At 54.5% G+C, this 12,797-nt stretch overlaps 1 protein-coding gene across 4 annotated transcripts; it reads right to left on the bottom strand.

Moving 5' to 3' along the window:
- Positions 1–3,523: 3,523 nt before the first annotated feature.
- WNT10B (Wnt family member 10B) lies at positions 3,524–10,238 on the bottom strand. 4 transcript variants are annotated; one of them, XM_037846705.1, is made up of 7 exons: positions 10,178–10,238; positions 9,358–9,880; positions 8,891–9,051; positions 7,808–7,927; positions 7,419–7,681; positions 5,302–5,651; positions 3,524–4,670 (listed from the first exon to the last, which is right to left on the bottom strand). In XM_037846705.1, exons 4-7 carry the CDS (start codon positions 7,879–7,881, stop codon positions 4,212–4,214), a joined length of 1,146 nt encoding a protein of 381 aa, XP_037702633.1. In that variant the 5' UTR covers positions 7,882–7,927; positions 8,891–9,051; positions 9,358–9,880; positions 10,178–10,238; the 3' UTR covers positions 3,524–4,211. The 4 variants fall into 4 exon arrangements, with proteins under 4 accessions (XP_037702633.1, XP_037702634.1, XP_037702636.1 ...); XM_037846706.1 differs by lacking the exons at positions 9,358–9,880; positions 10,178–10,238 and adding an exon at positions 8,487–8,563 and having other exon boundaries at positions 7,808–8,059; positions 8,891–9,105; XM_037846708.1 differs by lacking the exons at positions 9,358–9,880; positions 10,178–10,238 and adding an exon at positions 8,487–8,563 and having other exon boundaries at positions 8,891–9,105.
- Positions 10,239–12,797: the final 2,559 nt, after the last annotated feature.

Raw genomic sequence — 12,797 nt, 5'->3', positions numbered from 1 at the left:
CCACCTCCCCGATCACGCGAGAGCTGCGCGGCGGCGAGCGGCAGTTCTCGCGATATCCATTGCCATGGCAGCGGCTGCAGCAGAGACAGCCCGGCTGTGGAGCTGCAGCCAGGGCTTGGACCTGTGTGGGGGATGGAGGCTGCTGGCGGCTGAGGCGAGAGCCAGGGAATGGGGATGAGACAGTGGGGACTGAGGTGAGAATCCCAAGCTCGGGGTCGGGCCTGGAACTTGAAGACTGGGACTCCACAGCTGGCTGTACTGTAGACTGAGGTTGGGCTGAGGAGGCTCCGGGGCTCCTGGGGCGAAGTCAAGAGCTGGGTGTGGGTGCGAATCCTTGCTGTGGCCCGCTTTGCCCGGTCGGATAGCTTTATTTCTTGACCAGGGCCAGCTGTAACCCCCTCAAGAACTCTCACTGCCCTCAGAGCTGACGTTCACTACTCCTAAGACTAGGTTACTCTGGGGTCTGAATCGAGACCCTTTCCCATTGGAAAGAGGGGAGAGAATGATGAATTTAAGGGACTGAAGGAAACAGCTGGACTCTGGGCCAGTTAGAGAGTTGGAACAGACAAGAACGGTTGAAGCCTAATATTCAGAGGTGGGGTTTAGGAAGTGTACCTGGATGAGTATGGATTTTAGTATGCCCAGGAAAGTGAAGGACTTTGCACCCACTGTTTCTCACCTCCTACCCATCCCCGTTTCCCTCACACTCATTTTTGCACCTGGTCCAGACATGGAACACTCTCTTGGAACAGCTGTGATGGAAGAAGGGAACTAGTAAGGATAAGAACAGAAGAGGGTTCTTTAAGTGCCCTCTCTCCTCACTTAAAGCAGTAAAAGGGAACACATGACTCTTCCATAAGGCTGGAGCAGAAATTGTTGCTTTTCTGGGGTTGTTGCTGTGTTTCTGGTCTTGTGAGAACTAGGCTGGTAGATAGCCACACAATGTCTGCCCTCTCATCCCCATCAATTCCTGCTGTATCAATTAGTGCACTCACCAGTCCCTTCCTCTTAACCCAGTCTGTTTTCTCTCTTATTTTAACCTAGAGAATAACATGACCTCAGAATGTGAAACCAATAAAACTTAGGTTGGTGATGAATGAATTGGATGGCAAGGAACCTGTTTATATTGAGGAGAGTTGTCTCTGTCCTGGACAGTTGTTATTAGGGGCCTTTGCCTTCCTGAGATTTGTGCTTTTAAAAGCAGAAGACTCCTCTGGTATTATTACGAACTCTGAGGGTGGGCCCTATTATATCTCCACATGATTGCTTTACCCTTTCCATTTCTTTATCTAAAATTTTCTAATAGCACTCCCCTAGATCATGCCCCCACACTCTGACCACCAAAATTATGCTTTCCATCCCTCTTCCCTATTGCCCCAACCCCACTAGCATGTCTTGTGAGACTCTGACAAGGACATGGTACCTGTTGATGTTCCTGTCCAAGATTTCAGATCCTCTTTAGGTGGGTCCCAGGCATGACAGAAGGATGGAAATGGTGACTACCTATGGTTAGCAACAAGTACCATTGTATTTGAGTCAGGACTGATGAATGAGTCTGGAGAATCTCCCAGCCTTTCTGTCCTTCACCCCTCTAGAGACTGGAAAGGAAATTGTCTTGCAGCATCAGTGGGTTTTCTCACCAAGGAAACTGGAGCCCAGATAGAAGCAGTGCTGCTCAGTTCGCAATTAGCCAGCCGCTGCCACTCTGCAGCCTCCCAGTCACTTGGTAAAGCTTAAAGGGAGAAGAGCTCATCCAGAGCTAAAGGAGGACAGGAGGCTTGACTTACATACAGTTCATCAGTCTTTCTCCCTCCCTCTGGCTGCCATACGAGCTAAGTAAAAGCTAAAATTGCAGCCACCCACTCTGTGGGTTGTACACTCCCACCCCTGCCACTGACCCTAGGCCTGGGCCTGAGCCCAGTGCGTATGCCAGGAGCAGGGGTAGGGAGTGGGGGGGGGGGGGCGGGTGGCCTTGCTAACAAAATCCATTTGGAATTTCTCAAGGTTGTGGTTTGGGGCTTAAGTTTGCCACAGACTGTGTCTGACAAAAGTAGAGGGAAAGCTAGAAAGAGAGATGGAGCCAACGCGAGTATGGAAGAAGGAATCAGGAAAAAGCTGAAGTATTCTTGCTGTAACTCCATTGGAAATTCTCCTCACTCCTCCTGAGTGTGTGAAAATTCCCATTCTGGAATTCTTCTTGTTAATCTCCCTCCAACACCCACCCCTCAACAACTAATTAGGCTCAGTCAGTGCCAGAATTAAGGATGGGATATCTTCCTGCCTTCATCAAATTTCCAAACTCAGAATTCCCAGTGTTCAAGTGGAAATTCAAATCATAAAATTTTGCCATAAAGTATTGCTCTAACCCCAAACTCTTCAAAATATCCTTGCTATCCTGGTGAACCTCTGCATATTGCCTGATTTTGAGGGTAATTTGGGTAGCACATATATCTGCTGCCTAGAGGAGAAGAGAGAACCACTTTTACCTCCCCTGGCCAAAGAGATGACCTGTTAGTGTAAGCATCTTGCAGCCCCATAAATATGCAATCATTTGTAGAGTACTAAATGTGTAATGCATATCCCTTTTCCACATTCAATCTTGGGAAGATAACTGCATTTTCAAAGATAATTGGGCTAGAAATAGAAAGATTAGAAAAAAAGAATGCCATTTTCCCTAGTTATGGTTATCTCTTAAAAGATAACAGAATTATTTTACTAAGATTAAATGCAGAAGAGCCCTGAGTAAGGAAAGACAGAACACATATGCAAATAATGCAGTAGGAGACCATGCCGGTTTCCAGGGGGGGAAAAAAGAAAAAAGAAAAAAAAATCTCATTTTCAGCATAGGAATCCCTTTTACATGTATCTCATTAGTCTTGTATGTACCTCCCAAGTTCTCTGGTATAGACCAGAAAGAAAAACACCTGCTATTTTGGGTCCAGGTTCAAGGTTGAGATACAATTGGGGACTTAACCCCAGAACAGAGGTGATTTCATGGTCTAGTTGCAGAGATCAACGAACAAGTCAGAAGGTCAAGTCCAGCCCTGCAGCCTGTTTTTTGTGAATTTTTATTGGACACAGTCACACCCTTTCGTTTCTTTATGGTCTATGGCTGCTTTTGATCTACAGCAACAGAGTTAAGTAGTTGTGGCTGAAATGAGTAGTTACAATAAAGCCCACAAGCCTAAAATATTTACTCACTACCCCTTTACAGAAAAAAAAAATTACCAACCCTTGTTCTAGGGCAGTGACCAAGATGAAATCTGGAGTCAAGGCACATAGAGAGTAAATAGGGCCTAGGTTTTAATCTCTAGCCCCTCCCACCTAGAAGTTCCTCCTGGTTTTCCACACTGAAAGTTGCCACCTAAGTCACCAAAGACCATCTCAGATCCTTTGTGGAACCAGGCAGGATATCCATAAATAAAGTCATGGAGTGTAGGATGGTAGGAGCATTCACCCAGAAAAGAAGCCATGCACTGGGATCCCAGGTGTGGGCAGCAATGTCACCAACTGCATCCACTGGTCCAGTAACTTAATTTATTTTCGTTACAAACAGGAACCAAGAACAAATCTCAGTACAATAAATTATCCATTCCCATCCCTCCCGCTGAAAAAGGAAAAAGACTCAGAGAATCTTAGGTAAGGGCCTGAACAGAACTCTCTGAGGACTCAGGGGAGAGCCACCCCTCAACACTGTCCCTTCCCCAAGAAAAATATCTCAACTGCTGTCTCCCATTACCCCACAAGAGAGAACCCAGGTTGCATTAAAGGAGTTTGGGAACAGCAAAGAGGAGTGGTGGTCACTTTCTGGATACAGGTCTTATGGCTCCACACAGTGCCTGTGGCTATCTCTCAAGAGAGAAGAGTGGTCAAAATGTAGGGACTCCACTGCCAAAGGAGTATGAATCAGGATTTAAGGGGCCCCAGAGTCAGGGGGCAATACAGTGCATTTCATCTTAGTCCACTTGGGTGTTTGAAGAGCAGAATTGGGGTGACATTCCCCCACAAGGCCCTTTAGCAGTAGGGAGGAGGCTGCACATCACATGGACTCCACCTGGTCCCTCCCACCTCAAATCTGTTTTCCAGGGAGATGCTTCAAGCTTTCAAGGACCAAGATCAACCCGGGACAGAAATCAGAACAGAGGGCTGTAAAGGTGCCCCGCCCCCCCATATACACACTCCCTTCCCCAGGCCCATGGTGAGGCTGACCCTCACTTACACACATTGACCCACTCTGTGACCTTGCACTCATCACACAACACGTAGCAGCACCAGTGGAAGCGGCAGTGGCAGCGCTCAATTCGTGTCTGCCGGAGCACGTTGTGCCCACGACCACAGCACAGGCTGCCACAGCCATCCAGCAGGCGGCTGGTCTTGTTGCAGGCCCGGCCCCGTGTGCCTGGGGAGCTCACGGTGGGGTCTCGCTCACAGAAGTCAGGAGACTTCTCAAAGTAGACCAGCTCTCCCGAGAGACGCCGGGGGCGCAGGCGGGGTTGGAAGGCTCCTGAGTTGCGGTTGTGGGTATTGATGAAGATGGCCCTGCCCAGCCGCTCCCTCAACGCTGCCCCCACTGCCCGGAACTCCGGGGCCGCCCTCCAGCATGTCTTGAACTGGCAGCTGCCTGAAGTGCCATGGCATTTACATTTCCGCTTCAGGTTTTCAATTACCACCTAGAGCATCAGAGAGGGAAGGGATGAATGGGAGGGCAGCAAATGGACGGGGCACAAAGGCACAAAAGAGGGAAGGAACAGAGAGCACAGGGAGGGACAGACAAATGGAGGCAAGAATGACCACAGAATATCAAAAGAGGAAGGGGACTAGAAGGTTAACTAGTAGCCCAGCTCCCTTATTTTATGGTTGGAGAGCTCAAGTCAGAGCAGTGTGATTTGCCCATCTTCAGTCACTAGCTAGTAACAGAGCCAGGATTCAACTCCATTTGTCTTGACTCTCAGTCCAGTGCTCTTTCTAGAGTGAGTATTGCTAAATTTGGGAATCTGGCCAGAACACTTTTAATATTATAGGGAAGGCAACTGTAATAATAGCCACCATTATTGAGCACCTGCCAACTACTAGCATGATGCTAGGTGTGCTACTTGCTATCTCAGTCTTAACATTATAAGGTAGGTATCATTAGGCTCTTACTACAGATGCAAAACTGAGGTTGGCTGGCCAGTTGGGAGGCCACCCAGCTGGTGAGTGGCAGTCACCCTCCACACACCTCATCCTATTACTCTGTTGGGCCTCAAACTCTAGCTAGGCCTCAAAGGCTAGGGAGACCCAAGGCAAGATGCATACACGTACCTGGCGCCCCACCCTGTTGTTGTGGATTCGCATTCGTGCTTGGATGTCTCGGGGAGCCTCCCTGGAATCCAGGAAATCTCGAGAGAACTTCTCTCCAAAGTCCATGTCATGGTCACAGCCACCCCACTCCCATGTGTCCTGGGGGCCAGGGCTGGGCGGGGAATGGGGGAAGCTCTTGCCCCGGGACAGTGCCTGCAGCTGCAGCAGTTTGGCCCTCAGCCGATCCTGCTCACCACTGCCCTTCCAGCCACAGCCGCAGCTCACCAGCTTTCCCAGACTGCAGGCCGTGGCTACCGCGTGCATGACCCCAGCAGCCAGCATGGAGAAGGAAAAAGCACTCTCGCGGAAACCTGGGGATGAGAAGGGTGTGATGGTAGGGTTAAGGTTGACAAGCAGCTGAAAGTGAGGGGGCAGGTGGAAATAAACAGCCACCCTACAATTCCAGAAAACCCTAACTGAATCCTGGCTCTGCTATTTATCAGCTGAGTAATTTGGCAGAAAGTCACAGGAGAGAAAACAGAGAGCATAGGGCCTCAGTTTCCTAATCTATAGAGGAATGGTCTCTTAGGCTCATTCTTCTGTTAGTCTATGATTTTCAGGCATGGATGCAAGAGCTACCCCAGCAGGAGAGATCCCTGGGTTTGGGAGATGATTAAGAGAGAGTTCTTGAGGTCTTTGAAGATGTGTTCATTGAGTTCTACATCTGAAAGTCTTAGAAATTCCCCAGCCCTGCAGGGAGCTTGGGTGGGATGGGAGCAAGGGGCCTTTGGGACTCTTTTTTTTTGGGAGGGAGGGGGTTGGTTTCAGGGTTATATTAATCCATTTTTAACCAACCTACCCTTCACCACCCAAATACTCTCAAAGCACTGACAGCACTAAAGCTGTCTATCCCCTTCCCAGGTTCTAGTTTTATATGTAGGCTGCCCTTGATATTTATCTGAACCTACTATTACCCTATAAAGCACTGGGAGGGGGACAGACAGGGGTGATTTTCCCTAAGTCCATCTTAAAAGGTTGGCTTCTTTATTATGAATTGGGAGTCACAGAGCTCAGGATGACAAGCCTGTCCCAGGCTTAGATAGACCTGCTCCCATCTGAGTGTGAAAGCCTTCCCTCACTCCAGGCCCTGTGGAGAGAGAGTGTCCCTCACTTCCTTTAAGGCAGAGGTTCTCTGGAACCCTGGGACGGTGAGTGACAGCACCTCCTTAGAGCCCAAGCCTCCTTCGGAGCCAAGCTTCTCCCACCCCAGGATGCAGAGCTCCTGGCCCAGCCTCCTGATCCCCTGATCCCCCCCAACCCCAACCCTGCAGGGGTAAAGCTGTTTGCACTCGTCTTGGGAATTCCCCTGCAGATGGCAGCTGGATATTAACCCTATAGCCTCCGAATCACTGCCCCCACCCCTGGGCAGAGCCAGGGTGGATCCTTACTCTTCCAGGTGGTGAACCAGGCAGAGCCTGGGGGAGAGGCAGTTGGTGCCTCCCAGACCAGCCCGCAATGACCTGTTCTGGCCCCTCCAGCCGTTCCTCACCTGCTCAGGTGAGCACCACCTGGGGCCCCCACAGCACAGAGGAGGGGGCTGCTCCCCAGCTTCAAAGTCATCGGGGTCTTTGTTCCCAGGTTTGGCTCCTGGGAACCCCGGCAATTAAGGGAGTAAGTTTAACCCTTAAACGGCTGGGGGCGTCTCCCCACCCCCGCTGAGACTCTGAGGACACCAGTCCAGGCTTGTCCCGCAGAGAGGGAGGGTGGAGAAAAACGGGAAGGGAATGGGGAAGGGGGCGTTTGAAGTTTGCAGGGCTGGGAGCATCTCTTGCGCACAGGTGCAACCCAGGTCGAGCTGGGTGGAGACAGGAAAGGGGGCCCTGGAGTAGGGGAGCGCGGACCCAGCTGCCTTGCCGGCAGCGCGCAGGTGGAAGTCTGGCGCGCAGGGGCCCAGACGGGTGGCCAGAGCCGGCTCAGCGCGGCTCAGCGCGGCTCCAGGGGGAATTCCCGGGAGATGCCCCTGCGGGAGCGGTGAACTCGTACCTTCCCACCCACCACCCACTTCCACCCCCGCTCTCTCTGCCTGCCCCCACCCCCCGGGCTCCGGCAGCGGCGCAGACCGGCCGGGTCCGGCTCACCGCGCTTGAGGATGGCGCTGTGGTGCGGCAGGCGGCCGCCGCCCTCGAGCGCCGAACAGTTCCAGCGCTGGTCGCGCAGCTGGTGCTGACACTCGTGAACCGCGATGTGCAGGCCTTGCAGCGCGGACGCTGTCACGTCGGGGCTACGCAGGCACAGGCCTAGCTGCCGCTTGCTCAGGCCGGATAGCGTCAAGCACACGGTGTTGGCGGTCAGCGGCGGCTCGCCCGGCAGCTTCAGGCCCAGAATCTCATTGCTCAGGACTCTAGGAATGGGAAAGGCGTCTCGGGTCTGTCGTCCAGACCTTGCGCCTACTCCGTCTACCCGCGCCCCGGGTCGGTACTTCTAGCCCAGGGCTTTTCTCCTGTGGGAGACCGCGGGAGATGCTCACCGACTATACAGCGCCAGGAACAGGAGACCCGCTAGGCCCGAGGGCAGAGGCCGCGGCCGGGGCTCCTCCGGCATGTCGAAGCCCGGGCCCGGAGGCCCCGGTGGGCAGATCGATCAGGGCCTGCGGACAGTGCGACTTGAGACGGGCTCCGGAAGAAGATGGCTCGCCCGGGCAGACGAATGATGCCCAACGTCGGGCTCTTAACCCACCGGTGGCAACCCACTGACCCTTCTCACTCCTCGCCAAACAAAACTAACAACAATAAGAATTACCCCTTGATTCCCAATCAGAAGAATTACCCCTTGAGTCCTGAAGGGCTTAAAGAGAAAAAGTTGCCGCCTCGCAGTTCAGTGCTTCCGCGTGCAACCCTGGAGCCCCGCCCAGCCAGACACAGTGCCCGGCACACAGACACACGCTCACATACAAACTCAGACACAGACACACAAACACCCGCTCCACGTTCTCGCCCACCGCTCCCTCTCCGAGGGCCCCACGACTAGCACCCCCCTCCTAATACAGCTTCACGGCCCCACAGGGCTAAGGGCGGGGGCGGGAGGGGCTTCCCCACCACCTACAGCAGATGCAGGGAGGGAGGGGAGAGGAGGGATGCCGCCTCCAGGTCCCGTCGAGGGCAGGCAGGCTCCGAGAGAAGGGTCGAGGAATGGGTTTCACACCTCACCTTACCCCTCTTTCCGCAACAGGGAGAGGAAAGCCTTCAGGTGCTACAAAGACCGGGAGAGGGGACGTGGTTCCCCCCTGAGAGAGACCGTGGCGGACGCTGAGTCCTCTTCTTCGTACCTCCCCCTACGTTTCCGAACTGCAAGCTCCCCACCTAAGCGAGCCGACACGACTGTCTGGTCCCCACGGGTCCCAGCCTCGGTCCCCACCCCTTTGCTCTTGCGCTCAACGCCCTCGAAATTCCGGGGCGCTCCTTTATTCGCTGTGTCTTTATCTCGGGCAATATCTCTGGCTCTCTCTGGGTCTCCGTGCCCCTGTGGGCGAACGCGTGTCTGTCTGTCCGCGTGCCTGTCTCTTTCCGGTGCGCCTGTCCTTGCCCTCCCTGCTTTCCTAGTTCCCTATTACCTCCAGCGGCTCTGGTGCGGCGTCAGCGTCCCGCGCGGTTGGGTCGCCTCGGCTCGGGCTGCTCACACGGTGGAGAGACTGCGTCGGGTTCTGCCCCCTCGGCAAAGCCGCATTATTCCAGGGCCGGGCCACTCCTCTTCGCCGCTTCCCCAGCGCCGCCGCTGCTGCCGGGAGGAAGGGAGGGAGGAAGGGAGGGAGCGATGGAAAGAGCTAGCGATCAGGCGAGGAACTGGGGACTCTGGCTCTGCTCACTGGGAGCTCACGGCGGCTCTGCCCCAGCTGACCGAGAGGCGGCCCCTCCCCAAGCCCGGGGCATCCCCACCCCAGCCCCCCGTACCTCCCGCCCTGACCCGGGGAGTGCAGTCGCTTTCCCTTCTCCCAGCATGCACACACACACACCCTCTCCCCCGACTCCCGGGTTCGGGCTTGGCCCCACTGAAGAGGAAGGTGGCCAGAGTTCCCTTCACCTGCTCCGGGGCCGTCGAGGATGCAGTGACTCAGACTGGGGAGCCAGGATACCCAGTCCAAGTGACCAATTCTTTTATCATTTTTCTTTGTCTCGGTTTCTCCATCAAGAACGGGGTGGCTGGAGCGCGCCTTTGGCAAGATGAGGACAGAGCTGAGAATTGACAGTCTCGTGTAGAGCCCACAGCACAGCACGAGCGCACAGCAGGGCACTCGGAGAGGGCCGGGAGAGGCGCGCTTCTGGGAGGCTTGCCTTGCGCCTGCCGCTTAGAAGAAGTGAGCCTTAGCCTCAGACTTTTGCCCATGCAGAGGCTTGGGTAGCCTCAAAGATCTTCTGTCTGTTCCTAGACATTCCTTGGCTTGCAGGCACCCTTGCCCGCAGAGGTCTCCTGCAATGCCTGGGATCTCCGGGATCCCCAGGGTCTGTACTTCAGATGCCAGGTTCGCGAACTTGCTTCACATAGGGTGAAAGGGGCCTCAGTATACCAAACCGTGCCCAGTACGAATGCAGCGGAGACTTCTCTCCTGTGCAACAGGCGGAGGCAAACAGCCTTACGGAACTTGTGCGGCAGCGAAGGGGTTAGGCGCCACCGTGCTCTCTCCTGACTCAGCCTCGCAGCTCTAACCACTGTGGGCTATTTTTTGCCAGAGAGGGGCCTCAGGCTTCCCAGACGCACCCCCACCCCACCCCACCCCACCCCAGCCCCTGCCAGACCGCAGCCCAAGGCACGGCTGGCCCCGCGCGCCCGAGGTTAGCACGTTGACTCAGAGACCGCTCCCGGGGAAGCGGAGCCACCGGCCGAAACCCACAGCCACAGTCACCTCTTCCTTCGCGGTGGTCGGCGCAGCTCTACTGGGGCAGCCGGATTCAGCCTCGTCTGTGCTGCTGCAGGTCCTCCCCCGTGCTCCAGGGGGCACTGCTATCCAAGGGGCAGAGCTGTCTGAGAGAAGTCAGCGACTTTCATTTGCTGGGATATTTACCGACCCCTTATTTGTACCAGGCCTTGAGCAGGCTGGGGAGGGGTGAGTGCCATGGTCCCTGATACTGGGCAGCAGTGACCACTGAGTTGCTTTTCTCTGCTTCCCCATTCCTCGGGGAGTGGTGGGGAGGAGGGGAGCCCTAGAGCTCCTTTCCCCCCTTCCCCCTTAGGCACTAACCATGGGAATCTGCCAGCGCTATCTTGACAGCTTTCGTCCTTACACTGGACTCAGTGACCCCCGCTAGTGTCCTCATCCTTCTTCCTGTGCTCCAGCCCGGCGGGAAGAGGAAGAGGCTTCCTAGGCCCCTTTTCTCCATAAGGACTTCATGGACATTTGTATTTCTCCATGTGTCTTCAGGTCTCTCTCAGGTTTTGGATGGTTGTTTTGCCCTCCGATTCTGTCCTTGCCAGGCTCCAGTATCCAGTCAGGTGCCACAGAGGGGCCAGAGTGAGAACTACTACCCCAGGTCCCAATTTCTCAGTGACTCCAGGGCTCCCCAACTTGGCCTGTTTCAAATCCAAGGAAACATACCCCTGTGCTCTCTCCCCACTGGAACCCGGCTCTGGGGCAGGAGGCCACAGGCAGGCAGACTGGGTGGCCTGAACTGGCCCGCAGTGCCCTCGGCCCGACCGGCTGGCCTGAGCACTGACCCGCAGGCGGCTGGAGGGTGGTGGGGCAGGCGGGGCCTGGAGAGGGCTGTGGGTGCACGCCCATTGCCTAATACCCCAAGAACGCAGCCAGCTCCAGGAAAGGGGAGGGGCGGGAACCAGGGAGACCTTGACAAGGGTTGGGGCCATGACAGGAGGGGGAAAGTGGGGGGCTGTCATCACTGAGAAGAGAGCCAGAGAGAACTCATTTCCCTTCCCCTTGATGAGAGGAGTGGAGCACTGCCCTTCCCATCATGGGGATAAAGGGTGTAGCGAGAGTAATCTGGGAAGAACACTGGGGCCCTGAAGGGCGGGGGTCAAAGAAAAGAGTGGGGGCCCCTGAAGATTGGGGGATCGAGCAACTGAAGTGGTGGCTCAAGCCAGGCACAGCCTCAGAAACCTCCTCCTCCTCCTCCACTCCCTTATGTTTGCCTTGGCCCAGGGTCCCGGGTGACTCATCTGCTGTTGAGCCGCTGATAGGGGCGGCCAGGCCCGGGGAACCCAAATTATAGACCCGGGAGGGATGGATGCTCCTGCGGCGGTGAGCTCAGCACTGCCCACCCTCTGCCTCACGCCTTCTACTGCAGCACTGGAGGCCGCCACCTGGAGGCACCAAAGGATCCACAGGCAAATGGCACTGGATTCCTGGGAAATCTCCCACATTCAGCAGTCTGCCCCAACAAATCTGTGGGATTACCCTAGGCAGAACTTCACCCTGTTCCCCAACTGGGGCTGATGGATGGGCTGTGCCTCTCTAGCCCAAGGAAGTGGTGCCTCCCGCTGGCTTCAAAGGAAGACAGGTTCCTCTGACCACAAACTCAGCCTTGGACCCCGGCTTCCTCCTCAGACCCCAACATCAAGGCAAAGTCCTTTTCTCTTCAACATCCCTTCTCTATTCCCATTCGTGGGGGGGAGGGGGGACCTGTTTGTTACTGATTTCCTACTTCAAGCCTATAAAGTTACTCATGGTCAAAAGTGATTCAGAGAAATAAAGCAGAGCAAGGGAGATAGGCAGTGGGATTCTCTTTTATGTACCAGGAGAGAGAAGGAAGTAAGGGAGGCAAATGCATAGCGATATCTGGAGAAAGTATTCCAGAAGACAGAAAAGCGAGTGCAAAGATCCTGAAACAGGAGCCTGCTTGATGTGTTCAAGGAATTAGCGAGGAGGCCAGTGGGGCTGGAGGGGAGTGACCGACAGGCGGGGAGGGTGGTGGACACTGAAGTTGGAGGATGAGGAGCAGGATCGGATCAGATAGAGCTTTGTGTGCCATGGTAAAGATTTTGGCTTTTACTTTGAGAGAGATAGGGAACCAGTGGAGAGTTTTGAACAGAGAAATGGAATGATTCGACTTCTGTTTTAGAAAGGATGGCTTCTGTTGCGGTCTGGAGAATAGACCATGGGTAGCAAGGTGGGGGGGGCAGCAGGGGAGCTATTTGGAGGCTCCCGCAGTCATCCAGGTGAGGGATGATGGTGGCCCTGACTGGAAGTGGGGAGAATGGATCAGATTCTGCATATAATTTGAAGATAGAGGGATGGGGTTTGCTGATTGATTGGCTGTGGAGTATAAGAAAAAGAGATGAGTCAAGGATGACTCAAAGAGTTTTGTACCAAGCAGCTGAAAGAATGGAGTTGTCATTTGCTGAGATGGGGGTGACTGCATAAAGAGCAGGTTAGGGCGGGGGAGGAATCAGGAGACCAGTTTTGGGCATGTAGATTTTGAGATGCTTGTTCCAGTGTTAAATGTGCAAGTCCAGAGTTTAGGGTTGGAGATATAAATTAGGGAGCAAAAGACTGGATAGATTGCCAAGGGAAT

Source organism: Choloepus didactylus, chromosome 8, assembly GCF_015220235.1.
Source record: "Choloepus didactylus isolate mChoDid1 chromosome 8, mChoDid1.pri, whole genome shotgun sequence".
NCBI lineage: Eukaryota > Metazoa > Chordata > Mammalia > Pilosa > Megalonychidae > Choloepus > Choloepus didactylus.
Note: the sequence above shows the minus strand (reverse complement) of the source record. Positions and strands in the feature narration are given on the sequence as shown.

Excerpts from the sequence above, each read along its gene's own strand:
- WNT10B (XM_037846705.1), bottom strand. The coding sequence starts at position 7,881 with ATGCCGGAGGAGCCCCGGCCGCGGCCTCTGCCCTCGGGCCTAGCGGGT. Across the intron at positions 7,682-7,807 it reads TTCCTGGCGCTGTATAGTCG|AGTCCTGAGCAATGAGATTC; the intron begins GTGAGCATCTCC and ends TCCCATTCCTAG. Across the intron at positions 5,652-7,418 it reads CAGCGCCATCCTCAAGCGCG|GTTTCCGCGAGAGTGCTTTT; the intron begins GTGAGCCGGACC and ends TCTCATCCCCAG.